The 27,148-nt window shown below is 43.5% G+C and overlaps 1 protein-coding gene across 2 annotated transcripts in view; it reads right to left on the bottom strand.

Moving 5' to 3' along the window:
* Positions 1–27,148, bottom strand: part of ABCA1 (ATP binding cassette subfamily A member 1) — a 137,963-nt gene that overhangs the window by 89,824 nt on the left and 20,991 nt on the right. For both annotated transcript variants that reach the window (XM_027550430.1, XM_027550431.1), the window contains exons 2-5: positions 26,742–26,905; positions 12,865–12,958; positions 5,948–6,089; positions 4,190–4,308 (exon numbers count right to left, since the gene is read on the bottom strand). In XM_027550430.1, coding sequence (XP_027406231.1) covers positions 4,190–4,308; positions 5,948–6,089; positions 12,865–12,958; positions 26,742–26,807 — 421 coding nt within the window. In that variant the 5' untranslated portion in view covers positions 26,808–26,905. The remainder of the gene's footprint in view (positions 1–4,189; positions 4,309–5,947; positions 6,090–12,864; positions 12,959–26,741; positions 26,906–27,148) is intronic.

Here is a 27,148-nt window from a genome sequence, read left to right on the forward strand (position 1 = left end):
TTGTGCAACTTTTACATTTCCACTGGGTTGGAGTCATGACGGGGACTTAAGAAGAGTGAATGCTCCTCACCTAGACTCCCAAACGTAATTTAATCCCTGTCCAACCGGGATGGATATACATTTAGGAAGAAAACAAAATGTCCAAAAAGTTCCAGTGATGAGAAAACTGAGTGAGGCCCCTCTGTAAAGCTTCCTGCACGTGCTTATAAGGATGGTTTCAAGGATATGACAGCTTGACTGTGACTTAACTCTTGAACTGGAGATCTTCCCAGGTGGGAGATTAATGGAACAGCTAGAACAGAATGAGAGAGCACTGTAGAAAGAGCACTGCATGGAGCAGCAGAGCTTTAGCTGTATTCCATTCCCAGAATATCCCTCCGGTAGCTATGGAAATTTGGGAAAGTCCCTCCCCCACCCCTGGCTGGATCACAGTCTTTTTTCTAGAATAGAAGCTCCATATGGACAGGGGCCATATTTGTTCTGTACACCTCTATGTCTCAGCACCTAGAACACTGGTTGGGACATACAAGTGTTCAATAAATACTGGCTGAACATTTGATTCAATCAACCCATTTGTCTATAAATGAACTAACGGACGTCTAAGGTCTCATCCAACAAGTGGAAATAAAACAATGCCCTAGCCCAGTAAACCATGGGACTAGAAAAGAGTATTTGAGCAGACATCCCCCTATCCACAAATTATCCATGGATGTATCAATGGAGTTAGCAGGTGAAGTGAAAAGGAAGAACAAGACAAGTCCTCTAACCAGATCACAGGAGCCTGGTGCCCAGCACAAAGACGACATGGGTTGGTAGGTCTGTAACAGCCTGAATGGCACTGTCCAAAGGGGCTGTTAGTCTCCAGCAGACTGATCCAAACCTCCAACGCTGGTCCCACAACCACCAACGACTTGGATGAGAACAAAGAGAGCTATTTATCAAATTTCTACATGACAGGGAACAAGCAGCACTAGTAAATATAATACATGGCAGAAACAGAATCTGAAACAGTTTGAGTAGGAAGAGATGACATAGGGAATCTAAAAATGTAAAACAGAAAAGAGATAGATATTCTCCCTTTAGGTTCAAAAGCCAACAGCACAATTCAGAAATGGAGAACAAGTAACTTGCGATACTCTGTATTTAAAAGGCTCTGCAGCTCAGGTTGACTGCACGTGGTGAATGAGTCAACTGTGTGACGTGGATGCCAAAAAGCCTCATGCAATCCAAGGCTACATTACAGAAATATGGTGCTCAGAGCAAGAGAGTGAAAGTCCCTTCCTGCTCTGTGCTGGAAGACTGTTGTAATTTCTGATAAACTTCAAGAAAGACAAACACTGAAACACAACCAACTGCCTCCTCTGAGAGGCAGAAATCAGGAAGTGGGGGGTGTGGTAGACATTCCAGAAGAGGAATGGAGGACTTTTAGCCTAAAAAGACAACAGATTTCAGGAAGAGAGGGAAAGAAACACAAGAGTTGTCTATAAACACTTCAAGGGAAATAGGTTAGCCTCTTTCTCTGGGAGGTACGGAAGATCAGTGAATATATTCTGATAATTAGAATACCAATATTCTAATTTTGGGTATTCTGCCAATACCCAAAATGAGCTGCTGTGGGAGAGGCAGGTCCCTGCCACCTGCCATCCCTGGGGTAGGCAGAGAAAGTTGATGGGGGCAGGAATCCAACCAAAGATCCTGTCCATCTGCAGTGTGACAGCACAAGAGAGCTGAGCCCATCATGCTCTGAGTAGGGCTTTCACTGCAGAGAAACAGAGGTCTCCAAGTCAGGATCTACACTGATATACCCCAGCCTTGGACTCTCTGAAATATAGTGCATGCATGTGTGCGTGCTAAGTCACTTCAGTCGTGTCTGATTCTTTGTGACCCTATGGACTATAGCCCTCCAGGCCCCTCCAGGCTCCTCTGTCCATGGGATTTTCCAGTCAAGAATACTGGAGTGGGTTGCTATGCCCTCCTCCAGGGGATCTTCCTGACCCAGGGATCAAAGCCACGTCTCTTACATCTCCTGCATTGTTAGGCGGGTTCTTTACCACTGGTGCCACCTGGGAAACCCCTCTGAAATCTAGAGTGTTATTCAAATTCAGCAAAAAGTTACTGATTCCACCTCGGAAGAAGCAACATTTCTCTACATCTCCCTCTGGACTGAGGCTGGGCTCAGCGCTATAAGAGAGCCAAGAAAGGTGGAAGCTGCAGGGCAGAAGTGGCCCTAAGAAGTAGCTGCAGGGCAGACAAAGGTGAACGGAGAGATAAGCTGTGACAGGAGACAACCATAATCAGAGATCTCTCTTCAGAGCTGTGGAGAGAAAGTTGTTTGAATGCAGGTTTGGCTTCTTTTCTCAACCCTGACTCATGTCTCTAGTTTATATGTGTCTTAGGAAGCACCCACCGAGATCTGAAACTACTCCCCGCCCTGTGCCCCATTCACAGTCCCTTTCTCCAGCCATGCAGTGGAAGGCAGAAGAACAAGGCCAGGTGCTCAGAAATACATTACTGATGCACAGGAGTAAAATCGGCTCCTGTTTATTGAACATCTACTATGCGCCAGACACTGTGTGAGGTTCACAGTTCACACTGCAAGTTACCTATTATTCATAGCTGAAGAAATTCAGGCGTGGAGAGGTTAAACATCCTGGCCAAGATAGCACTCCAAAATCATCATAGCTCATATTCATTAAGTGTTTACTTGGTGCCAGATGCAGTTTTTAAGCAGTTACATGTTTCAACTCCTCTACTCCTCACAACAATCCTATGAGCTAAAGTTCTCCTACTGGCTCCATTTTACAGCTGAGAAGTGTGGCCCCAAAAGGCCTGAAAGGACTTATTCACAAAGTCACCAAGCTACAAAATAATACACTGTAGCACTCTTTCCTCTGGGTCCCGCTGTCTCTGCAGTAGAAGAAATAACCCTGACTGCCTCTGGTCTACCAGGCAGGGGGCCCCCTGCAGATCAGGAAAGACAAATGCCTTGAGTGGTGGTGGTTGTCTCTCTGCGTCCTGTGCTGGGACAGACAGGTGTGCAGGATGGGGGCCTACAGGGCAAGGAAATGGCATCCAGATGGCCTGGCCATGCACCTAGGAGCAGAGCAGCTGCAAGCTCCTCAGAGCTGACCCGGAGCCCAGGCACGGCCACACTTGTTTTTCTTGTGAAACGACACCTCCCGCTCACCACTTCCCATACAGTTTGCCTCCAGGTAAAGCACAGTCCAGCCACCCAAGAGAAAGCTCCAATACAAGCCTGGTTTAAACTCCAGCACTTTACACTATTTCTGTTTTCACCAAGTGGATAGCAAACTGGGAGGCCTCTCAGCAAAAGCCAGCCCACCTATTCCTCCCAAACACCGAACTAAGAAAAAAGCACTTTCCTGGAGCAGTGGTGGCAGCTGACTGGTGATGGGGTAATTTATCACTCAACACTGTTTAGAACCACCAGTGCATGGAGACGATAAAAAGCGACTGACTCTTAGTCAGCTTCATTACCGCTTCTGAATTCTCTACAGACCATGCAGGCCATCACAACCCACACCTGGGGGCATGCTCCCACCACCCCCATCCCCTGGTTGGCCACTGCCTGGAAGGCTGCTCCATGGTGACTTCTGCAGCCAGCGCCTCGGCCAGCAGGCTGCCTGCTCTCAGCCACTTCCTAGATGGCAATAAACTGCCCAGGCCCTCACCAGATCAGAGATAAGCATGTCACTTTTTAGAGATCAGAGGTTCAAATGCTCATTGACTAAATCAAATGACTAGCGGGATGATGAACTGAGTTTTTCTTTTAGAAGTGAATGCTTAACTTTCACTTATCCATATCAAGTTGCAACTTTATCTGCTCTTATATGCACAGAAGCATCTGCCCATTCACGGCAACCATATGGCCATCTCCATAAAATGAGGTTGGCAGCAACCTGCACCCCAACTGTCCATAAGCCAGGCCAGTGCCATTCCTCTCTAGGGGGTTTCTTTTATGTCCCCAGAGGAGGCCAGGGCACTCATAATCTCTGTATTTTCTTCTCAAATACATCCTGCAGAGAGGCCTTACAGCCTAGCCACTGAGGAGGAAAACCCCACAGGGAAGAGCTAAAAGGAACAAGTGCCAGGACGCGTCAGCTGCTGTCTCTCCCCGGTGCAGGTTCATTTCCGATTATGAGCCAATTCACAGACGGATTTTGCTTACGTGAGCTGAAACGCTCGATCTGGTATAACGTCTTCAAAACTTTGCGTATGTCCTTCATGCTGGTGTCTCTGTGGCTGTACAAGAGAAGCCGCCGAGCGTCTGAGAACAGGCGAGACACACTGCAGGGGGAGCAAGAAAAGCAGAAACGTCCTGGTTAGACCAGCTGTCTCTCCAGTTCGAACAAAGTATCTGCCAGGAACACCCAGCTTGGCTGCAGGGACCCTGCAGGCCACCCCTGACCCACTCCAGCTGCCCCCTCACCCAGCCTCTGAGATGCTATGCTCCAACCCACCCATCCACCCACCCACCCTGCCCCAAACACTCATCCTCATGTATCCGTACAACCAAACCTTACCAGCCTTCAAGGCCCAGTCCACATGCTGCCTCTGCAGGAAGCGCTCCCTCACATGCACATGCGCGTGCAAACACACACACACACACACACAGGCCCCCAGGACCAACTTATCCATGAAACACAGCAGACACAGTACCTAAGGCCCAGGATACACTTAGGGGTCCACAACATTTTTAAATTTCTTTTAAAATCAGGAAAAAATTTCTGAATGAATGCATATCATTAATTTAGTCCGGAATATACTAATCTTTATACCCAACACAGTTAAAAAATAAAATTTTTAATGCTGTTTCACGGAAAAAGGGGCTCATGAAAGTCTCGAAGCCTAAGGCCCACGCATGCTGTGATGGAGCCCTGCCTGCCTGGCTCAGTCTCCTCAGAACTGTCCTGCTGCGTCTCCTGCAGCCTTTAGTCCTTTCTAACTCCTGCCATGCTTCTGTGTCTTCCAAGAATCTTCAATGGCTCATTTGGCAAACACTTACTCAGCCCTACCTATGTCTGTTGTTGAAACCATGAGCCAGGAATACAAAAGTGATGAAAGATGCCCTTCAGGGAGCTTACACCCAGGGCCAAAAAAGACCTGTAGACAGAAGGACAGACACTGCAGTGTGACAGGGCACCCATGAAGGAAGAAAGGAGATCCGGGAGCAGAAAGGACCAAGCTCCCCCAGCCTTGGCTAAGCTCCCTGAGGACAGGCCACATCCTCTACACACCTCTATATCCCAACTTCTGGACCAGCGGTCTCCCACACACAATAAACGTTTGCTAAATAAGTGTTTGCTCATTAATGCATGAGGCTGATGTGCGTGTCTCCCTTCTCTACTTACCTGCCAGGTTTTTGGGGGTTTTTTTCTTTTTCTTTAATTATTTTTTTTATTGAAGGATAATTGCTTTACAGAATTTTGCTGTTTTCTGTCAAACTTCAGCATGAATCAACCATAAGTATACATATATCCCCTCCCTTTTGAAGCTCCCTCCCATCTCCCTCCCCACCCTACCCCTCCAGGTTGATACAGAGTCCCTGTTTGAGTTTCCTGAGCCATACAGCAAATTCCCATTGGCTAACTATTTTATATATGGTAATGTAAGTTTCCATGTTACTCTTTCCTTACATCTCACCCTCTCCTCCCCTCTCCCTACCTCTCTAACCTGCCAGTTTTTTAAGGAAAGGCCCCCAACCACAGAACTGTCAGCTATATAAAAAATCTACCAAAATGAGCTTACAATGTTTTAAATTTTGGCAGCAATTCTCCCTGGTCTCATTCTTTGGACTTTATCACATAAACCTTCACAAAAGCACCTTCACTCAAACCCAACCATTTAAAATTCCCCGGAGTCTGAGAAAGGAAAGAAGAAGTATTAACTGACAAGTTTGGGAAAGAAAACCTGATCCGGTACTTACATGGACTTGTTAAAGTTTCCAACAACTCCCGGAGCCTCACCAGGAGTTGGATAACGGAAACAGGGGTTATTGGCGTTACAGATAATCCCCTGAACCCAAGGAAGTGTTCCTGCAGAAGGCATGGCTTTGTTTGGAAAGTGGCCTGTTGAAATTGAGGAAGAGAAAAACACAAGGAGAAACATTAATACTTTGAAGGATTTGGGACTTGATAGCAATCTTTTTCTCTTTTGGTTCCACCCAAACATTGTTCCATCCCAAACCTGTCCCATTCTCTGAATCCCAGAAATCTGCCACCATAGACTGATCATGAGTGGGAAATGTGGCATCAGATAGCAGTTCTTAATCTGCCTGACATCATCTGTAGGGTTGGATTCATGACACCAGCTTTGGAGAAGTGACCAGATCGTACACAGAAGGTGCCTGGAGGGCAGCAAGTATGAGACCCTCATTCCTTCACCTTCCACCACCCACTTCACCCTTTTGAGACACAGAGAGACCCTGGTGATGACTTAATCCTCTTCCTTCATATTTGAAAGAAGAAACCATCGTGAGATAAAGTGGCTGATGAAGAACACTCAGGGACTCAGTGGGCAGAACCAGGGGTAGAACCCATGCTTCTGTGATCTCAGTCATGTTCCTTGCCTTATACCTGTGGTCTCCTTTACAACTCAATATTAAAAAAAAAAAAAAAAAAAAACTAAGATCATGGCATCCAGTCCCATCACTTTATGGCAAATAGAAGGGGAAACAATGGAACCAGTGACAGATTTTATTTTCTTGGGCTCCAAAATCACTGTGGATGGTGACTGCAGCCATGAAATTAAAAGATGCTTGCTCCTTGGAAGAAAAGCTATGACAAACCTAGACATTATATTAGAAAGTAGAGACATCATTTTGCTGACAAAGGTCCATATAGTCAGAGCTATGGTTTTTCCAGTAGTCATGGATGTGAGAGCTGGACCATAAAGAAGGCTGAGCGCCAAAGAATTGATGCTTTCAAATTGTGGTTGTGGAGAAGACTCCTAAGAGTCCCTTGGACAGCAAGGAGATCAAACCAGTCAATCCTAAAGGAAATCAACCCTGAATATTCATTGGAAGGACTGATGCTGAAGTTGAAGCTCTAATACTCTGACCACCTGATGCAAAGAGCTGACTCATTGCAAAAGACCCTGATCCTGAGAAAGACTGAAGGCAGGAGGAGAAGAAGCAACAGAGGATGAGATGGTTGGATGGCATCACCAACACAACGGACATGAATCTGAGTAAACTCCGGGAGACAGTGAAGGACAGAGGAGCCTGGTGCGCTGCAATCCATGGGGTCACAAAGAGTTGGACATGACTTAGCAACTGAACAACTCCTTTATCTGTTGGTTCTTCTCATCACCCCCATTACTGTCCCCTGTGGACCTCTGTTCACCTTCTCTACTAGTTCCCAAGCTCCTCAAAGGCACTCGATGAAGGTGCTGACTTAGGATCAAATGTCATCTGTGAAGCTACATTAGCTGCTGTTGCTGCTTCTCTATCCACCAAAACAACAAGCCCCCTCTTGCAGGCCATCTCCTCTCTTTCCCTTCCCTTCACTACAGAGGAGCTTCTTACAAACAGCAGGACTGCATGTACAGGGACTTGTGAGAGGCATCAAAATACAGTTTGGTTCATGGACATGAGCCATGGAGTTGCTTAAGCAGATCAAGATAAATGTGCCCTGGAACCTGAGTCTCTTAACTTGAGTCCAAGCATGTGTGGATTCCTGTGACAGAAAGGCCGAGGCTCCAGCACTCATCATATTCTCAGGATTACCTGTGACCCCCAAAGAGTTGACAGTCATTAAGAACCAAGGCTGTAGGTGGTGAAGAGCCATAGAGCTTCACAGGGTTTAGGGTTAGACCAACAGTTTCTGCAACTTGCTAAACAGAGACTTTGGTCAAGTCAGTGACCCCTTAAAGCCTCAATTTCTTCATCTATAAAATGGTGATAACAATAGAACCCATTTCACAGAGCCATAGTAAGTATTACATGAGTTTTTATAGGCAAAGTATGAGTCCCTGGCACAGGGTAAGGATCAGCGAATGGGCCCATTAGAGTTACTGCAGCACTTGGTGGCCAGCCTACAACAATACTTCCTCAACACCTGCCCAGCTAGGAGCACTCCTTCCATCTCACAGCCCCCACCTCCCTCTAAGGCATAAACCCATTTTTTTCAGTTTACATTTTCATGCAAATGGGCTAACAGAGTCTCCCCAGAAGTTCACCCATAGCCAGGACTTGCGACATTTTGCATTTCAATCAGATCAGTTCAGATCAGTCGCTCAGTCGTGTCTGACTCTTTGCGACCCCATGAATTGCAGCACGCCAGGCCTCCCTGTCCATCACCAACTCCAGGAGTTCACTGAGATTCACGTCCATCGAGTCAGTGATGCCATCCAGCCATCTCATCCTCTGTCATCCCCTTCTCCTCCTGCCCCCAATCCCTCCCAGCATCAGAGTCTTTTCCAATGAGTCAACTCTTCGCACGAGGTGGCCAAAGTACTGGAGTTTCAGCTTTAGCATCATTCCTTCCAAAGAAATCCCAGGGCTGATCTCCTTCAGAATGGACTGGTTGCATCTCCTTGCAGTCCAAGGGACTCTCAAGAATCTTCTCCAACACCACAGTTCAAAAGCATCAATTCTTTGGTGCTCAGCCTTCTTCACAGTCCAACTCTCACATCCATACATGACCACAGGAAAAACCATAGCCTTGACTAGACGGACCTTTATTGGCAAAGTAATGTCTCTGCTTTTGAATATGGTATCTAGGTTGGTCATAACTTTCCTTACTGGGGTCCTTTTATCTGTCTTTTTCTTCTGTCCACATACCAACCAGAGAAGCAACATCCAAAACAAGGATGAAACAAGATCTGGTCCTCTGCAGGGACTCTGGCCTCTTGAGCATTTACTCAGTTAATCCCCTTATCTCCCTGTTAATAGTTCAAGGAAAACCAAACAAGGTCCCTTGCCTGAGTCAGCTGCTCCTCATTCAGGGGAGATTTATGTAACCCAACCAAATACTCGAAGGACCAAGGGATTGTCCCCTTTTAACCTCCAGGAAATGCTGGCACCAAAGACAGGGTGGTGCTGGTCCAGCACACTGACAAGGTGCTTCAGACTATAGCCCAGTGGGTGTGGGCACACCCTTCCCCATGTGTCATGTCCCATCTGATTTCCAGACAAAACCAGGATGAGGATTTGGCATCAGGTACACAGGATGATGGACTCTCATGATCCAGGGAAGCGATTAGGATTTTCATGGGTCTGGGTCAAACTGGGAAAGATTAATGGGGAAGAATTATATACCAACCCCTTGCTCCCAGAGACAAGACACCTCTGCAAGCATCAGTTTAACTCTCTGCCCTTCTAGCCAGGTCCCTAGAAAGTGCTGAGAACAGGAAATAAAGCTGCAAGAACTGCATTGATGGAAGGCAAAAGTTTTATCACAATAAACTGTGGAAAATTCTGAAAGAGATGGGAATACCAGACCACCTGACCTGCCTCTTGAGAAACCTATATGCAGGTCAGGAAGCAACAGTTAGAACTGGACATGGAACAACAGACTGGTTCCAAATAGGAAAAGGAGTACATCAAGGCTGTATATTGTCACCCTGCTTATTTAACTTATATGCAGAGTACATCATGAGAAACGCTGGGCTGGAAGAAGCACAAGCTGGAATCAAGATTGCCAGGAGAAATGTCAATAACCTCAGATATGCAGATGACACCACCCTTATGGCAGAAAGTGAAGAGGAACTAAAAAGCCTCTTGATGAAAGTGAAAGAAGAGAGTGAGAAAGTTGGCTTAAAGCTCAACATTCAGAAAACTAAGATCATGGCATCTGGTCCCATCACTTCATGGCAAATAGATGGGGAAACAGTGGAAACACTGTCAGACTTTATTTTTGGGGGCTTCAAAATCACTGCAGATGGTGATTGCAGCCATGAAATTAAAAGACGCTTATTCCTTGGAAGAAAAGTTATGACCAACCTAGATAGCATATTCAAAAGCAGAGACATTACTTTGCCAACAAAAGTTCGTCTAGTCAAGGCTATGATTTTTCCAGTGGTCATGTATGGATGTGAGAGTTGGACTGTGAAGAAGGCTGAGTGCTGAAGAATTGATGCTTTTTGTGTTGGAGATGACTCTTGAGAGTCCCTTGGACTGTAAGGAGATGCAACCAGTCCATTCTGAAGGAGATCAGCCCTGGGATTTCTTTGGAAGGAATGATGCTGAAGCTGAAACTCCAGTACTTTGGCCACCTCATGCAAAGAGTTGACTTATTGGAAAAGACTCTGATGCTGGGAGGGATTGGGGGCAGGAGGAAAAGGGGATGACAAAGGATGAGATGGCTGGATGGCATCACCGACTCGATGGATGTGAGTTTGAGTGAACTCCGGGAGACGGTGATGGACAGGGAGGCCTGGCATGCTGCGATTCATGGGGTCGCAAAGAGTTGGACACAACTGAGCGACTGAACTGAACTGAACTGAAAAGTCTTATGTTAGGTATAGGAATTTCACAACATTTCTGAGAATCAGTGGTCTGGATTCAAAGAGATCTGGGTCAAAATTCAACAACTTGCCCAAGATCACAATCTCAGTAAGTGGCAGAGCCAGGAAGTGGCATCCAAACAAATCCCAACTTTTCTGATACTAAACTCTGTGATTTCCACTACACTGCCTTCCTTGCTTGTGATAATTCCAGAGAGAGACTAGCCTAACAGATGAAAAAGCTGAGTTTTCCCTAAAATGGTTACATCAGCAGGGCTTAGGGTAACATTTATATAAAATCAAATGTGCATTTGCTCATCAACCTTTGAGGTTCCAAACACAAAAGCAGAATTACCTCCCAGGCCCACAAATTGAGTGTATATTTCCTTGTATGTGCTTTTCCTTTTTGGTAAAATCAGAAAATCACATCTGGTAGAATGTTTTCAGGTACTGTTTTTTTTTTAACTTGAATATATATAATGTGTAGCAAATTAGCAGATGAATAACTGTCAGTATGTGCCCTGAAATACATGGGATCAGACTGGGAACACAATTCAAATGTGACCCCAGCCCCACCACTTCCCTGAAGAACTGTATCCTGTACACCTATGGGGCTGGTTCTTTATCAGCTGAGCTACTAGAGAAGCTGCTTGCTCCTTGGAAGAAAAGCTATGACCAACCTAGACAGAATAATAAAAAGCAGAGACATTACTTTGCTGACAAAGGCCCATCTATTCAAAGCTATGGTTTTTCCAGTAGTCATGTATGGATGTGAGACCATAAAGAAAGCTGAGCACCAGAGAATTGATGGTTTTGAACTGTGGTGTTGGAGAAGACTCTTGAGAGTCCCTTGGACTTCAAGGAGATCAAACCAATCTATCCTAAAGGAAATCAGTCCTGAATATTCATAGGAAGGACTATGCTGGAGCTGAAGCTCCAATACTTTGGCTACCTGATGTGAGAACTGATTCATTGGAAAAGACCCTGATGCTGCAAAAGATTGAAGGTGGGAGGAGAAGGGGACAACAGAGGATGAGATGGTTGGATGGCATCACCAACTCAATGGACATGAGTTTAAGCAAGTTCTGGGAGGTGGTGATGGACAGGAAGGCCTGGATAGCTGCAGTCTATGAGGTCACAAAGAGCTGGACACGACTGAGAGACTGAACTGAACTGAACTGAACTGATGGGGCTGATGGGCTGTGGATGGAGCTGGATAATTACAGGAAAAGTCACTGGGGCCATAGAATAAAGGTCCCAGCTAAACTCCCCAACAAATGCTGATCTTTAAGATTGGGGCACTTTTGCAGTGTTAATCCATCTAGCAAGCTCAGCCAGGAGAGAAAGATTGAAATTGTGGGATAACACTCACAACAACCATGAAAAAATAAAATGAAAGTGTTAGTCGGTTCTTTGCAACCCCATGGACTGTAGCCTACCAGGCTCCACTGTTCATGGAATTCTCTAGGCAAGAATACTGGAGTGGGTAACCATTCCCTTCTGGGAATCTTCCCGACCCAGGGATTGAACCCAGGTCTCCTGTGTTGCAGGTAGATTCCTTACTGTCTGAGCCACCAGGGAAGCCCCACAACAAACATATGGGGTAAGCATCATTCCCCTTTTATAGAGATGAGTAAGCTCAGTAAAAAGAACCTACGTCACTTGCCCAAGGTGACCTGTGTTGAAGCCAAGAGTCAAACCAGGTAACCTGACATCTAGAGCATGTGTTCTTAGCCACTATTGTATTCTCTATGCTCACTGAAAAGGCCATCATCCAAACATATGATTGGGAGTCAGATGACCTGAGTTTTATTGCATCGCTGTCACTTAATAGATGTACCTCAGACAAGCCCCTGAACTTTTCTGAGTCCCTAGTTACTTATTAAGAAATTAAAGCAAATGATCACAAGGATAAAGTCCATTATACGAGGTTGTTATGAGAATCAAATGGAATAATATTAGTCGATCTGAGATATTCTACACAAATGCTGCTTAAAATTATATGTCCCATGATTTACAACTGTGCGATAAAAACATAATGTATGTGAAAAAGCCTGGCAGGGACCAGATGACAGTGATGTTAAGGTATTGCCTTAGGGAGCTTTTTTAATCACCCCTCTCTGAGCTATCAGTAAGACTATTTTATTTTCATGATTGAAAATGTATGAAACAGATGTCAGCTATTTTATAACTACTATTATCACCATTCACTAGGGCTGAAAATGGTTTCCTGAGTTGATGGCTTATCAAATAATCGGAAGCCTAGCTGTTCTGTTCCAAACCATTTTCCGTGTTTCCTAAAGATAGAGTTATGGGAAAGGTCACATTTAGTCCCTGCCCTTTGCCTGAATTTCGGTTGCCAGTGGTAAGCCTCAGGCGGGATGCTCACATACTCACATTCATGTTGTTCATAGGGTGGATAGCTCAGCCGCACGGAGATCAGGATCAGGAAGATGAATAGAGGCCAGGCCACTTCAAGAAACAGTTGACACTGAGTAGGAAACAAGACAAAGCACTGTGAATTAAACAAACATGGATGCCTAACACTATTGAGCATTTGGAAATCCATGAAAAGATGAATTAAACAATGAACCTACTTATCCGGCCTCTCTTACCACGCTCTAAGCTTTAATGATATTGAACTGTTTGTAGTTCTCACCTTATACACCTTACTATTATTCCATACCTCTGTGTTTCCCCTAAGAAAGGGAAGATGCCTCCCATCCTGCTTCATCTGGCTCACTTCCACTCACCCTTCAAGACTCAACCAGGCACAATTTCCTTTACTAAAATCTCAGGCAGAGCGGGAAGCCCTTCTGCTGTGCTCCCAGAGTAACCCATGAATCCTCCTCCATAACAGTTTCCCTGAGCCCCTGAAATCCTGTTTTTGTTACTGGCTTCCTCACTACAATATGAGCACCTGAAAGCAAGCACTGGATCAACTCATCTTTGCACCTCCACAGCCTTAGCACAGTGTCAGGTATGTTATGACCATTTGGTGAAAGAAGACTGTGCAAACTGCTATGCTAAATACAAACCAGCTCAGCTCTAAAGGAACAAATGAAGTTGCCCCCTGTGGGGCTGAGAAGAAGGCTCCAAAGGACAATGGAAAGTCACACTCAGTTCCATGTTGACCTGTGTGCCATCAGGGCTGGAAATATCTGGGAAGAGTGCAAAGTCCTTCCCCATCCGTCAAAATCCAGTCACCATCTTCTCCAATGGGTTAGATGACAACTGAACGTAAGTAAGTGTTATTCACTGGTTAAAGCAATGGGGTTTCTCTAAAGGAAATCTGCTTCAGTGAGCTACCAGGGGATAAGTAAGCACAGGGACAGGATAGAAATCATGAGACATAATCTAACTGAACCTGTGGTGTTCAGACAGCTAGTTCCACTGCCTGAAGCCTCACTCTATCATTCCTTTCAGCTCTAGACTCCAATGTTCTAATTAGGAAGAACACCAAAAGCCCAGGAGAGCCTCGGGGCCTTGTGGGTGAGGGTAACTACAACTGTGTCTTCAGAGACATAAAGCCATGAGAACACAGATATGAAATCTTTCCTTTTATTTAAATAGATTTTTTTTGATCCCCAAGTCCGTATATTTTTATTGCGGAAAATTTAAAATTAAAAAAATACAGAAAAGTAGAAAAAAATAAATATACATCACTGTTAATCCTACTTCCTGGAGATAATCCCTAGTAAATTAAGCTAATAATGGTTCTCCATTAATATTTCTGTCTTTCTTTTCTATTCATACATAAATAATATTTTTTCTCTACAAAATTAAGATTATACAGCATATATAATCTTATATTTTGCTTTTTCATTGAATATCATACTGGGAGTGTTCCCCATGACATATAATATTCTCTTAAAATATAGATTTTAATGGCCACTTGATACTCCACACTATGAATAGATCATAACTAATTTAACCTTGCTTCAGCTTGGTTTCATTTTTTATTTGTTGTTGGATTTCTGGTATTTTAGATTCCAAAGACCTTTGATATGGTTATACATTAAATTCTTTTTTAAATCTTCTTTATAGAAGGAAATATATGGATGACAGCAGTGGATGTCCTAGGATGGTAAGAACACGTATGGGTGATTTTTTTTAAAACATTTCCTGTGTTTTCTAAATTTTCCATAATGAGCATGTATTACTTTTTTTTTTTGAACAAAAAACACTGCTACCATATAACTATGAAGAATAATTTGCTCTAGATAGCACATCAGGAAAAAACAGACACATAGGTCTTTCTTTGGAAGAAAGCATGCTATCTATGGGATTTCCAAGACCAAAGATGGGCTGGTCTTGCTAAGTATTTCTGTAAATAATCCCAAAGAAGCAACACTCAGTGTTGCTTTCAAATGACATTCTACCAACTGAGCTGCAGGTCCCTTCTGCGGCTCCCCAGGTACCCTGAGCCTCTATCAGCACTTGGCACAGCAGGAGTTTCTCCCCTGGTGTCACCTTTTTCTCTCTAAGCCTGCCTCAAGATAAGGGCTTTAAAATGTATGTTGAGCGAGAGAATGAACTGGAGTTTACAAAACAATAAGGCTGGAAATGTAAGTCAGTTGAGCCCTCTAGGAAAGCAACTTAGCCATATGTATTCAAAAGATATGTTTATCCCCTTTGACCAAAGAATATTCCTAGGAATTCATCCCACAGAACTAAGTTTAAAATGTCAAAAAGCTACATACATTTAGTTATTCGTTCATTTAGACAGTATAATTGGAAAATATTGGAAACAACTTAATTGCACAGCAATAGGGAAATGATTAAATTATGGCACATCTACTTAACCTTATACAGTTATTACAACAATGTTTATGAAACACATATACTATTAACCATATAATAGTAACTGAACGAAGCAGAACACAATTGTATGCATTCCAAGCTTACAGCTAAATAAAATCACTTACAAATATTAACAAAAGGGAGTACAACTTTTAAAAAGCAGTTTAACTGTGAATAAATTCAGAAAAGAACTCCAAAAAATAAAACCAAAATTAAAGAGTATGAGTAAGATAGTCATCAACCTTGAAGCTCTGAAACTGCCATGTACACTTTGGGGATAAATAGTAGCTACCACTTATTTAGAGTCCAGTGTGTAACAGGCACCTTATAAATGGATTATTTCATTTAATCCTGCAAACAACCCTGAGAAGCATAATCATCTCCATTTTATATGTGACAAAACTAAAGCTCAAGGAAGGGTAAGTCACAGAGACAGTCAGTGGCAGGGTTGAGAGGAACAGCTAGTTTTGCCCAACTTAGGAAACCAGTGGCTCAGCTGAGAAATAACCCCACTAAGTCATGATCAAAGCATATCAACAGGTTCCATAAAGGTAAAATAAGCTCATGGCCTACAGATTTATAATAGTGACAGTCAATATTGAGCACCTACTCTGCACCGGGGATTTTATATACACCTTGTCTCTAATATTTAATTTTCACAATAACTCTGTGAGGTAGCTGGTATCATTAGATTGGGGCAGGTTCTGAGCCATAGCCTGGTAAAAGAGTGTACCAGAGTTTGAACCCAGGTCTACTGACTCCTACATGCTTTTGCACCCCTCATGCTGCCTCTCATAGAGCTATGTTCGGGACATATACCTTTCAAGACAGCCACTTAAAAGGAGTCCGGTGTTCACCAGCCCTCCTAGGCACTGATCTGACTCAATGAATCAAGTCTTAGGTTCCTTAACATCTCTGCAGTCCCACATCTAGGACACTGCAGGGGAATCAATGCTCAAAATATGTTGATTGACTGGGGGAAAAAAAAAAAAACAATGGATCTTTCCCATGGTACTGACAGCAAAGAATACAAAGTATATCTTGCAAATCATTCCCAGCAACTGGGTGTAAGCAGATTAGGCAAAGAGGTAAGAACGAGACCGACAATAATAATGATGGCTAACACTTAAATAGGTCTTACCATGATGCATCAGTGCAGGGCTTCCCAGGTGGTGCTAGAGGTAAAGAACCTGCTTGCCAATGCATGAGATGTTAAGAAAGGCGGATTCGATCCCTGGGTTGGGAAGATCCCTTGGAGCAGGGCATGGCAACCCACTCCAGTATTCTTCTCTGGAGAATCCCATGGACAGGGGAGCCTGGCAGGCTACTGTCCATAGGGTCGCAAAGAGTCAGAGACAACTGAAGTGACTTAGAATTCATGCATCAGTGTTCTCAGTGCTTTACATATGTAAACTCAGTTAATCATCAAACAACCCTGTTAATACTATTATAAATCCCATTTCACAGATGAGGTTCAAGGAGTTAATAAATGTGGATACAAATTTGGTAAATAGTGCCAGAATTCAAAACCAGTCCAACTCAAGGGTGTGTTTTAAACCACTATGTACCCCAATCTCCTTATCCCCTGCCCCATTACTAGAGTATCTAGATTTTTGATCCTTATAAGCCTTAGTGAGCTGAGACACTAACATGTATTAATGAAGAGACTGTCTCCAAGAGACAGCACTCAAACCAGAGAACTCATAAAAGACACAATTCTACCCATGCACTTTTACTCTGAACTTCTAAAATGATTTCTGTCACTGAACACAGAATTTGCCTTCTAAACTCAGGGAGATGTTCCAGGTTTTTCTTTACCAATAGCTTCCCTCTTGAAACTTAATTTGACTTCTGGTTCCACATATGGAATGCCATTTTGGTTGCACTTATTATCAAAATCAGATTTCATCCCCCATTTCTAAACAGCATTTTTACTTCAAGTAGGCCTTCATAAATAGCTTGGAAATAAGACAACACTTTATGGTTCAGTTCAGTTCAGTTCAATCATTCAGTCGTGTCCAACTCTTTGCAACCCCATGGACTGCAGCACACCAGGCTTCTGCAACTCCCAGAGCTTACTCAAACATGTCTGTTGAGTCGGTGATACCATCCAACCATCTCATCCTCTGTCATCCCCTTCTCCTCCTGCCCTCAATCTTTCCCAGCATCAGACTTTTCAAATGAGTCAATGCTTTGCATCACGTAGCCAAAGTATTGGAGTTTCAGCTTCAGCATCAGTCCATCCAGTGAATATTCAGGACTGATTTCCTCTAGGATTGACTGGTTGAATCTCCTTGCTGTCCGATGGACTCAAGCGTCTTCTCCAATACCATAGTTCAAAAGCATCAATTCTTCAGTGCTCAGCTTTCTTTATAGTCCAACTCTCACATCCATACATGACTACTGGAAAAACCATAGCTTTGACTAGACAGACCTTTGTTGGCAAAGTAATGTCTCTGCTTTTTAATATGTTTTCTAGGTTGGTCATAGCTTTTCTTCTTGCTCCTTTCTTAAAAGGAGCAAGCGTCTTTTAATTTCATGGCTGCAGTCACCATCTGCAGGGATTTTGGAGCCCAAGAAAATAAAGTCTGTCACTGTATCCATTGTTTCCCCATCTATTTCCCATGAAGTGATGGGACCAGATGCCATGATCTTAGTTTTCTGAATGTTGAATTTTAAGCTAACTTTTTCACTCTCCTCTTTAACTTTCATCAAGAGGCTTTTCAGTTCCTCCTTCACTTTCTGCCATAAGGGTGGTGTCATCTGCATATCTGAGGTTATTGATATTTCTCCCAGCAGTCTTGATTCCAGCTTGTGCTTCTTCCAGCCCAGCATTTCTCATGATGTACTCTGCATATAAGCTAAATAAGCAGGGTGACAATATACAGCCTTGACATACTCCTTTCCCGATTTGGAACCAGTCTGCTATTCCATGTACAGTTCTAACTATTACTTCTTGACCTGCAAACAGATTTCTCAGGAGGTAGGCCAGGTAGTCTGGTATTCCCATCTCTTTCAGAATTTTCCACAGTTTGTTGTGATCCACACAGTCAAAGGCTTTGGCATAGTCAATAAAGCAGATGTTTTTCTGGAACCTTCTTGCTTTTTCGATGATCCAACAGATGTTGGCAATTTGATCTCTGGTTCCTCTGCCTTTTCTTAAATCCAGCTTGAACATCTGGAAGTTCATGGTTCACGTACTGTTGAAGCCTGCCTTGGAGAATTTTGAGCATTATTTTGCTGGCACATGAAATGAGTACAATTGTGTAGTAGTTTGAGCATTCTTTGGCACTGCCTTTCTTTGGAATTGGAATGAAAACTGACCTTTTCCAGTCCTGTGGCCACTGCTGAGTTCTCCAAATTTGCTGGCATATTGAGTGCAGCTCTTTCATAGCATCATCTTTTAGGATTTGAAGTACCTCAGTTGGAATTCCATCACCTCCACTAGCTTTGTTGATAGTGATGCTTTCTAAGGCCCACATGACTTCACATTCTAGGATGTCTGGCTCTAGGTGAGTGATCACACCATCATGATTATCTGGGTCAGGAAGATCTTTTTTGTACAGTTCTTCTGTGTATTCTTGCCAACTCTTCTTAATATCTTCTGCTTCTGTTAGGTCCATACTATTTCTGTCCTTTATTGAGCCCATCTTGCATGAAATGTTCCCTTGGTGTCTCTAATTTTCTTGAAGAGATCTCTAGTCTTTTCCATTCTATTGTTTTCCTCTATTTCTTTGCATTGATCGCTGAGAAAGGCTTTCTTATCTCTCCTGCTATTCTCTGGAACTCTGCATTCAGACGCTTATATCTTTCCTTTTCTCCTTTGTTTTTTGCTTCTTTTCTTTTCACAGCTATTTTTAAGGCCTCCTCAGACAGCCATTTTGTGTTTTTGTATTTCTTTTTCTTGCGGATGGTCTTGATCCTTGTTTCCTGTACAAGGCATGAACCTCCGTCCGTAGTTCATCAGGCACTCTGTCTATCAGATCTAGTTCCTTAAATCTATTTCCCACTTCCACTGTATAATCGTAAGGAATTTGATTTAGGTCATACCTGAATGGTCTAGTGGTTTCCCCCACTTTCTTCAATTTAAGTCTGAATTTGGCAATAAGGAGTTCATGATCTGAGCCACAGTCAACTCCTGCTTTTGTTTTTGCTGACTGTATAGAGCTTCTCCATCTTCGGCTGCAAAGAATATAATCAATCTGATTTTGGTATTGACCATCTGGTGATGTCCATGTGTAGAGTCTTCTCTTGTGTTGTTGGAAAAGAGTGTTTGCTATGACCAGTGCATTCTCTTGGCAAAACTCTATTAGCCTTTGCCCTGCTTCATTCTGTACTGCAAGGCCAAATTTGCCTGTTACTCCAAGTATGTCTTGACTTTCTTCTTTTGCATTCCAGTCCCCTAAAATGAAAAGGACATCTTTTTTGGGTGTTAGTTCTAGAAGGTCATATAGGTCTTCATAGAACCATTCAACTTCAGCTTCTTCAGCATTATTGATTGGGGCATAGACTTGGATTACTGTGATATTGAATGGTTTGCTTTGGAAATGAACAGAGATCATTCTGTCATTTTTGAGATTGCATCCAAGTACTGCATTTTGGACTCTTTTGTTGACTATGATGGCTACTCCATTTCTTCTAAGGGATTCCTGCCCACAGTAGTAGGCATAATGGTCACCTGAGTTAAACTCACCCACACTTTTGTTACACACACACCATGGTTACATACTTTTGAATCTTACTCTATTATGAATTCACCTCCCTCCATGCCTGCCCCCACCACAGAGTGGAAGAAATGGAGAGGAACACTGTTTTTGTAATGGTGCTTCTTAACAAAGTCAGAAACTCAGAAACCCTATTTCAGATTGGTATTAAGATTAAACTTCTGATGATTAAGTAAATAGCTACCCTGAACTGCTCTGGGGACTTGCCCTCTCCTTACTCCTCAGCAACAACATGGGGATACAATGCACAAGCATTTCTAGAGCAGGGTTCTTCTCAACTCTTGACACAGGGGGCCAGATAATGGTTGTGAGGGGCTCTCCTATGAATGGTAGAATGTTTCCCCCATCCCTGGCCTCTACCAGTCGACACCAACCACCCCTAGCCAGGACTGTAACAACCAGACAATGTTTCTAGACATTATCCAATGTCCCTGGGACAGTAAAATACCACTAGGCTACTTTTAGAATTTGATAAGGTAACAGGATTCAATGGGGAAAAGAAACTGATGAAAATAAGGAAGACGATTCTGAGAGGTAAAGAAGTGTACATGAAACAGTGAGTTTCCCAAGATAACAGAAAATTCATCAAAGCAATGGCACACTCTAGGCTCTGTCAGCATCACAGCGAACACTTATCAACATACACTTCAATTAAATTAAACTGAAATCTTGAAAGATCAAATTAGAGGAATGCTGAAGGGAAAAACAAATATGAAAGCCAGGCCTATCCTCCCAGAACTGTAAGGCCTCATGCAGTGACAGTGGATTTTTCAATTGGTTTGATCTTTGGAAGGACATCTGACCATATATGTCAAGGGCCACTTCCCTTTGACCTAGTAATCATACTCCTGAGATTCTGGCCTAAGGAAATAATATAAAAATAAGAAAAGGCTATATGTATAAAATCTTTATAGTAACTTACTTAAAGTTACTATAACACGAGAAATATCTCAGTGTTGGCAATAATGCATGAGGTTATAAAATGAAAACGGCATGGATCCCTGTATTGGTACCAGGAATGTCACTGGCATTATCCCATGGTAGATTTGGGGTCAAAACTTCCAGTCCCTCCTCTTAATGATGTACTAATTTACAATACTTCCTTCATCTATGAAACAGAAATTGTAATGAATACCTCTCAGGATTTCTGTGAAAATCAAGAAGATAACAGGTACAAGAGTACTTTCAAAAGTATAAAACACAACCTACACATCAAGAATCATAATTATTATAATATGAAGATTATTTGGAAATACGCAACATACATGCCATGCTAAGTTGCTTCAGTCATGTCTGACTCTTCATGACCCCATGGACCATAGCCACTCAGGCTCCTCTGTCCATGGAATTTTCCAGGCAAGAATATGTGCCCTCCTCCAGGAGATCTTCCCAACCCAAGTATCAAACCCGAGTCTCTTGTGTCTCCTGTACTGGCATGTGGATTTTTTACGGCGAGGCCACCTGGGAAGCCCAAAAACAGAGCACAAAATGGTACATGTATATGCTTAGGCTGTCATCCTTCAAGTCCTCTCAATGCCAAGGACCACACAATCTGACCCTCGTCATTATGACCTACCTACCTCAGGGACTCCTTTTGCACATTATATAAAATTCAACTGTCCTTCGCCAGCTCCATGACCTGACCCTGCCGACTCCCAACTCACCCGCAGCCAGTCTTCCTTCAGTGCCACTGGTGCCCCAGTCCCTTGGCTCCAGGACATGCATTAGGCACGTGGCCTTCACACCCTGTCTCTCTGCCCGGAAGCCAGTGCCTGGATGGCTGAACTCCTGATCTTTCCCTGGCTAACTGCTGCTTAAACATCAAGGCTCTCAGCTTAAATGTCATGACCTTTCATTCTAAATTAAGTCCCTACCCACAGCCTAGTGGTAACTGACATAGTAGGACAGTTTTTTTTTTTCCTTCATAGCACTTACCACAGCTATGATATTTCTACTTATGGGACAACACGCTTCATATCTGCTTTCCTGGCTGAACTGTAAGCTCTATGACAGCAGGGATCCTGCCTGTCTGCTTCACCACTGTACACCCAGGACACTGTCTTACATGCAGTAGATGTTTAGTAAATATTTATTCAAAGGAAACAATAAATGGCTATTTGTGCTAATTGTCCTCATTCCATAGAAGGGGAAACTAAAAATCAGGGAAAATGAGTTTCCCTAAGCCATTAAGGCAGATAGTGGCCAAGCTGGAATTAGAATTGAATTAAAATCAGATAGTAATTAGAATTATTAGCTGGATTTGAACCAGCACTGCCAAGCCAGAACTAAGGACAGGGAAGAAATGTATCAGGTGAAACTGGAAGCTGGGAGGGAATGCTGAAAGTTTGCATGTACACTGTAAAATTCTCCAGTGGCTCTTAAATGAGGACTCAAGTTGTATTTATTTGATTGCTTATTCCTTGTCACTGAATAGTGCCCAAATATTGGTACTCTAAAATACGCAGAAATTAAAATTGTCTATTTCCTCAGCCACATGGCTAAACAGATCTAAGTGAGAAAATTAACAGCAAAGGCAAAAAAGAAAGGCCATACGGCCATATTCTGTCCCATCTGTTCCACAGGGACCTTGTCTCTGGCTCAGCCTAAAACCAGATGGGGATCCGGAGAACTCCGAAGCCCCTCACCTTTCCTGTCCCAAGCCCTGTTTGTGCTCACTGACCACCACCCACACAAGTTAACTGTTACTTTGGACCCAAACTGAGCTTTGCACCCCACTTATGCAACTCATTTTCAATGTATTCTTTGCCTAACAGGAGCAGCAGGAGCAGCGGAAAGCTATCCCTGGCTGATGGTCCCCATGAGTCTGCATAATGGGGGCACAAGAAAAGAGGTCCCCCAAATTCATTAGCAAATGAGGACACAGAGTGAACGAGCAAATGGCCACCTTTCAAGAAGGTGGCGCTGGGGTCTACTATTCAGCACCCAGCTCCTACATCTTCCTGTCTCCCTGCACGTGCGGCCCCTCTAGCAGGGGCGCCTCCTCAAGACCTATAAACTAATGGCCCATTTAACACATTCACCCCTCACTGAGCAAACGCTCGTTAAGCATATCCCCAGTGCCAGGCTATGGAGCCAAGCCAGTACATCCAGGATCTCTGAAGGGGAAAATTAAGCAAGGATTCTGTACACTGTAGGTGAGAACTGTCATGGAGCTGCTAACTCCTTCCCCTGCCTACAGGGCAGGGCATGTCCTGAGCTAACAATGTGGAACCAAGACCCTAAACAGGTTTCACTGTCTACAATCAATATATCTATAGATCCAAGCTATTTGGACTGGGAAATAGCTACAGCCAGCACTTGAGATCCATAGGTATTAAACCTCCTGTGCAGATAAGGCAAAGCCTGCTCAAAAGAACTTGTGCCTCTAGGGCCATCAGGAAATTGAATCTGGTGCTACTTCCATGACTGATCCACTCTGGACCCCCTGCCCCACAGCTGAAACCCCATTCCCATCAACTGTACAAGGGTCAGGTCAGATCTTTCCAACCCTGACAACCTAAACTTCTGCAACCTGAAATAAACCACCTTTTTTTTCTAGTTCGGCAAAACACATTTCCTGTAGACATCAGGAAGGGAGGTAAGGCAGACAAGCTGGCAGACGGTAGGTGTATATCTAAAAAAGTCCTTCTGTGTCAGGATGCTATGTCTTACTTCCCCTTCAATAAGAACTCTGCCACAGGGCCAAAAATTGCCTTTTATGAAGCCTGCCTATCTCTCTAATTGTGGCTCTTTTTAAACGGATAAGCAATATTGAGCAAGAAGCAGCAAGACTAACACACACTAGCCCAGTCTGGATGGCCCAATCCCAAGTTCTGTTCTGGGACCCTGTGCTCCGGATTCATTAGTTGACTGTGGGGAAATCCCTTCCCCGCTTTATCTGTAAAATGACAGGTTTGGGCTTGAGACCTTGCCTTACTAAGATGATACAGTTCTTTCCACTACTCACTGGCTAACAGACACAGCACAGCAAAGACAGTTCCCCATCACATGGGCTGCTGCCAACATGATAAGAAGAGACAAGGGACCACAGAGTAGCTAAGAAATGAGATTAGGAAATGAATACACCAGGGCCTGGGCACAGCTGTGGGAGGCGGGGACAAAGGTAAGGAAGAGGTCAGAAACTTCAAGATGTTGAGACTGAAGGTAGAAAAAATAATAATACCACTGAAGAGCAATCTGACATAGTGATTTAGAGAACCAACTCTAGAGTCAGATTATTTAGAACTGAACACTACATATGCCCCTGACTAGCAGTGTGAACCTCAGACAAATTACTTATATTCTCTCTGTGATTTAAGTTCCCCAGTTATAACACAATAGCATATTGTGTTATAAGGAAACAACAGTACTTTGTGGATCTTAAAAGGATTAATCTAGTTAACAATTCACTTTAGTGGCTAGTACATGGAAGTGCAATCTAAGTGTTTGCTTTTATTATATTTATACTATATATATATTATATACTGTTATATTTTAATATCATTATTATTATTATCAAGACATATAGGATGCATAAATTCTAGTTCCTACTGTCTCATTAAGTGACCTTGGGATTCAGCTCCCTACATATAATATAAGGGACTGAAAAGTCAGTGTTTCTCAAACTAGTATATATATACAAATAATATATATAATTTCATGAGGGATTATATGAGTTCTCTGTCAGAATTTTCAACACTTTGTGTTTTCATTTCAATGGTTATCTAAGGAAATATGAATAAACATACCTGGATTTTCTGAATGCCTACTTTACAACCAAGATCTGGCACAAGATCACGAGTCTAAGTTTCTATTTGTGTTTGCCATTGTGTTAGCACCAATATTCCCTGGTGGCTCAGATGGTAAACACGTCTGCCTACAATGCGGGAGACCCGGGTTCGATCCCTGGGTTGGGAAGATCCCCTGGAGAAGAAAATGGCAACCCACTCCAGTATTCTTGCCTGGAAAATCCCATGGACAGAGGAGCCTGGTAGGTTACAGTCTGTGGGGTTGCAAAGAGTCGGACATAACTGAGCAACTTCACTTTAGCACCAATATAATTGCAGTAGACCAATGAGAAAGGCACAGATGCAGAAGCAATTTGTGAATGATGAGACTGGACCAAATGAAAGCAAATGATAACCAATGAAAGTCGCTGGAAAAATTGGAAAGTCATTGGAAAACTGACTTGGAAAAATTCCAAAATCATTGGAAAAGTGTATGGTAATATACTGTCCAAACTCAAACAAATAAGTGTTCACTACCATAGTCACACTGTTGCCTTCAAACAGTGTCAAATATGGCTTCAAACAGTGTCAGTCGCCTTACTACATTAACAGTGTTAATTTGAACTGTACTGGTTCTGCAGTTTTGTTTGCACTTAATTTATAAGTCTGTATAGGTCATATGTTTCCATGACAGTCTATATGAATAAGGGGCTTATATCTAGTTTCACATACGTACATATTCACGTAACATTATAATAAAAAATGTTTAGTGAACATGAGGGGACTTTGACATATTTGTTCTTTTAAAGAAGGGCCGGCATTAGTCTAGTTTCAGAAACAGTGAATTAAGTTATCTCCAAGATCCCTTATGGCTCTTTGAGTCTAAAGAGGATGGTCATTTCTGTTGCAGATGTGTTACACTTCATGAGGACAGCCAAAAGGGGATATAGGCTTTGAATTCAGGAAAAAACGCAGGGCAGGAAACAGACATTTAGAAGTCAACTATAGAGAGGTGTGGCTAAACGCAGGAGACCAGACAGGATCTCTAGGGGTGTTCAGGGAGGAAGAAGCTAAGAGCTGATATCAGAGCTTCAGAGAAATCTCCGGGCCTTATAGTTTGTACCTTCTCACAGAAAAATATCATTTACCGAGTGTTAAAGATGGTATCGGAGAAGGCAATGGCACCCCACTCCAGTACTCTTGCCTGGAAAATCCCATGGACGGAAGAGCCTGGTAGGCTGCAGTCCATGGGGTCTCGAAGAGTCAGACACGACTGAGCAACTTCACTTTCACTTTTCACTTTCATGCATTGAAGGAAATGGCAACCCACTCCAGCGTTCTTGCCTGGAGAATCCCAGGGATGGGGGAGCCTGGTGGGCTGCCGTCTCAGGGTCGCACAGAGTCAGACATGACTGAAGCGACTTAGCAGCAGCAGCAGCAGCAGAGATGGTATTCTCAGGGTTCTTGAAAAGATCACTGTCTCATCCAGAAGTGAATGGCATAGTACCCTCCGCAGAAATAAAACAAATCCGTTTTGTATTCCTCCAGGCTCACAGTCCAAGCTGAAAGGGGGAAGTCCATACTAAAAGATTCAGTCTCTGACCTCTAAGAGCTGGGCCATGAACTCACTTCAACTCCACCACCCAGACCATTAGGAGCTCTTGAAGAGCCAAGCAGCCCCCAGGGCTGCAGCAAAAGTTAGGAGTAAGATGGCCAAGGGGCATGTGTGCCAGGTTCCAGGGGTCTGAACTTAGGCCTGGGCACTAGCACAAACCAAAGCTATGATCGCCACCTGGTTGCAAATCTGCCTCCTATGATAAGAGACAGGGCTAGCTAAATCAGGACCCCACCCAGTCCTGGGTCCACCAGGGCCAGACACATTCAATCACCTTAAGAAAACCAAGAAGAACAATACTGTAAAAGAATTATCCTCCAATTAAAATAAGTAAATTAAAAAAAATAAATAAATAAGAATCTCTTTCCCACCCCCTTCTTCACTCCCGGAGAAACCCAGGCTTACTGTTTGTCTTCTTCTGAAAGTGAGGTTCTTCCACAGCAGCAATCTCAGCTGAGGCCAGTAAGCCATGTTACCTCAGCCAGCACCACAGCAGCCTGCGTGAGGCTCGGGAGCCCGGGAAGGAAGTGGCTGGAGCTCACAGCAGGGACGCTGTGGCTGGTCATTAACTGAAAGATAAAGCAAGAGGGGATGTTAGTTTTTGCTGCAAAGCCATACGCCAGTGAGGGCTGTTGCACCAGCCCCCTCACCTGAGCCTTCAACACCCAGTTCTGTCTCATGACTGCCTCTCCATAAGGCATGAGTCCCCGACTTCCAGCCTTGGGTCTCTGCTAAATAGGGATGCTGGAGCTATTCTGGCGTTAGCCTGTGAGTAAGTCATTATTATCCAAATCACTTGAGCTCCACTGATG

Source organism: Bos indicus x Bos taurus, chromosome 8 (genome assembly GCF_003369695.1).
Source record: "Bos indicus x Bos taurus breed Angus x Brahman F1 hybrid chromosome 8, Bos_hybrid_MaternalHap_v2.0, whole genome shotgun sequence".
NCBI lineage: Eukaryota > Metazoa > Chordata > Mammalia > Artiodactyla > Bovidae > Bos > Bos indicus x Bos taurus.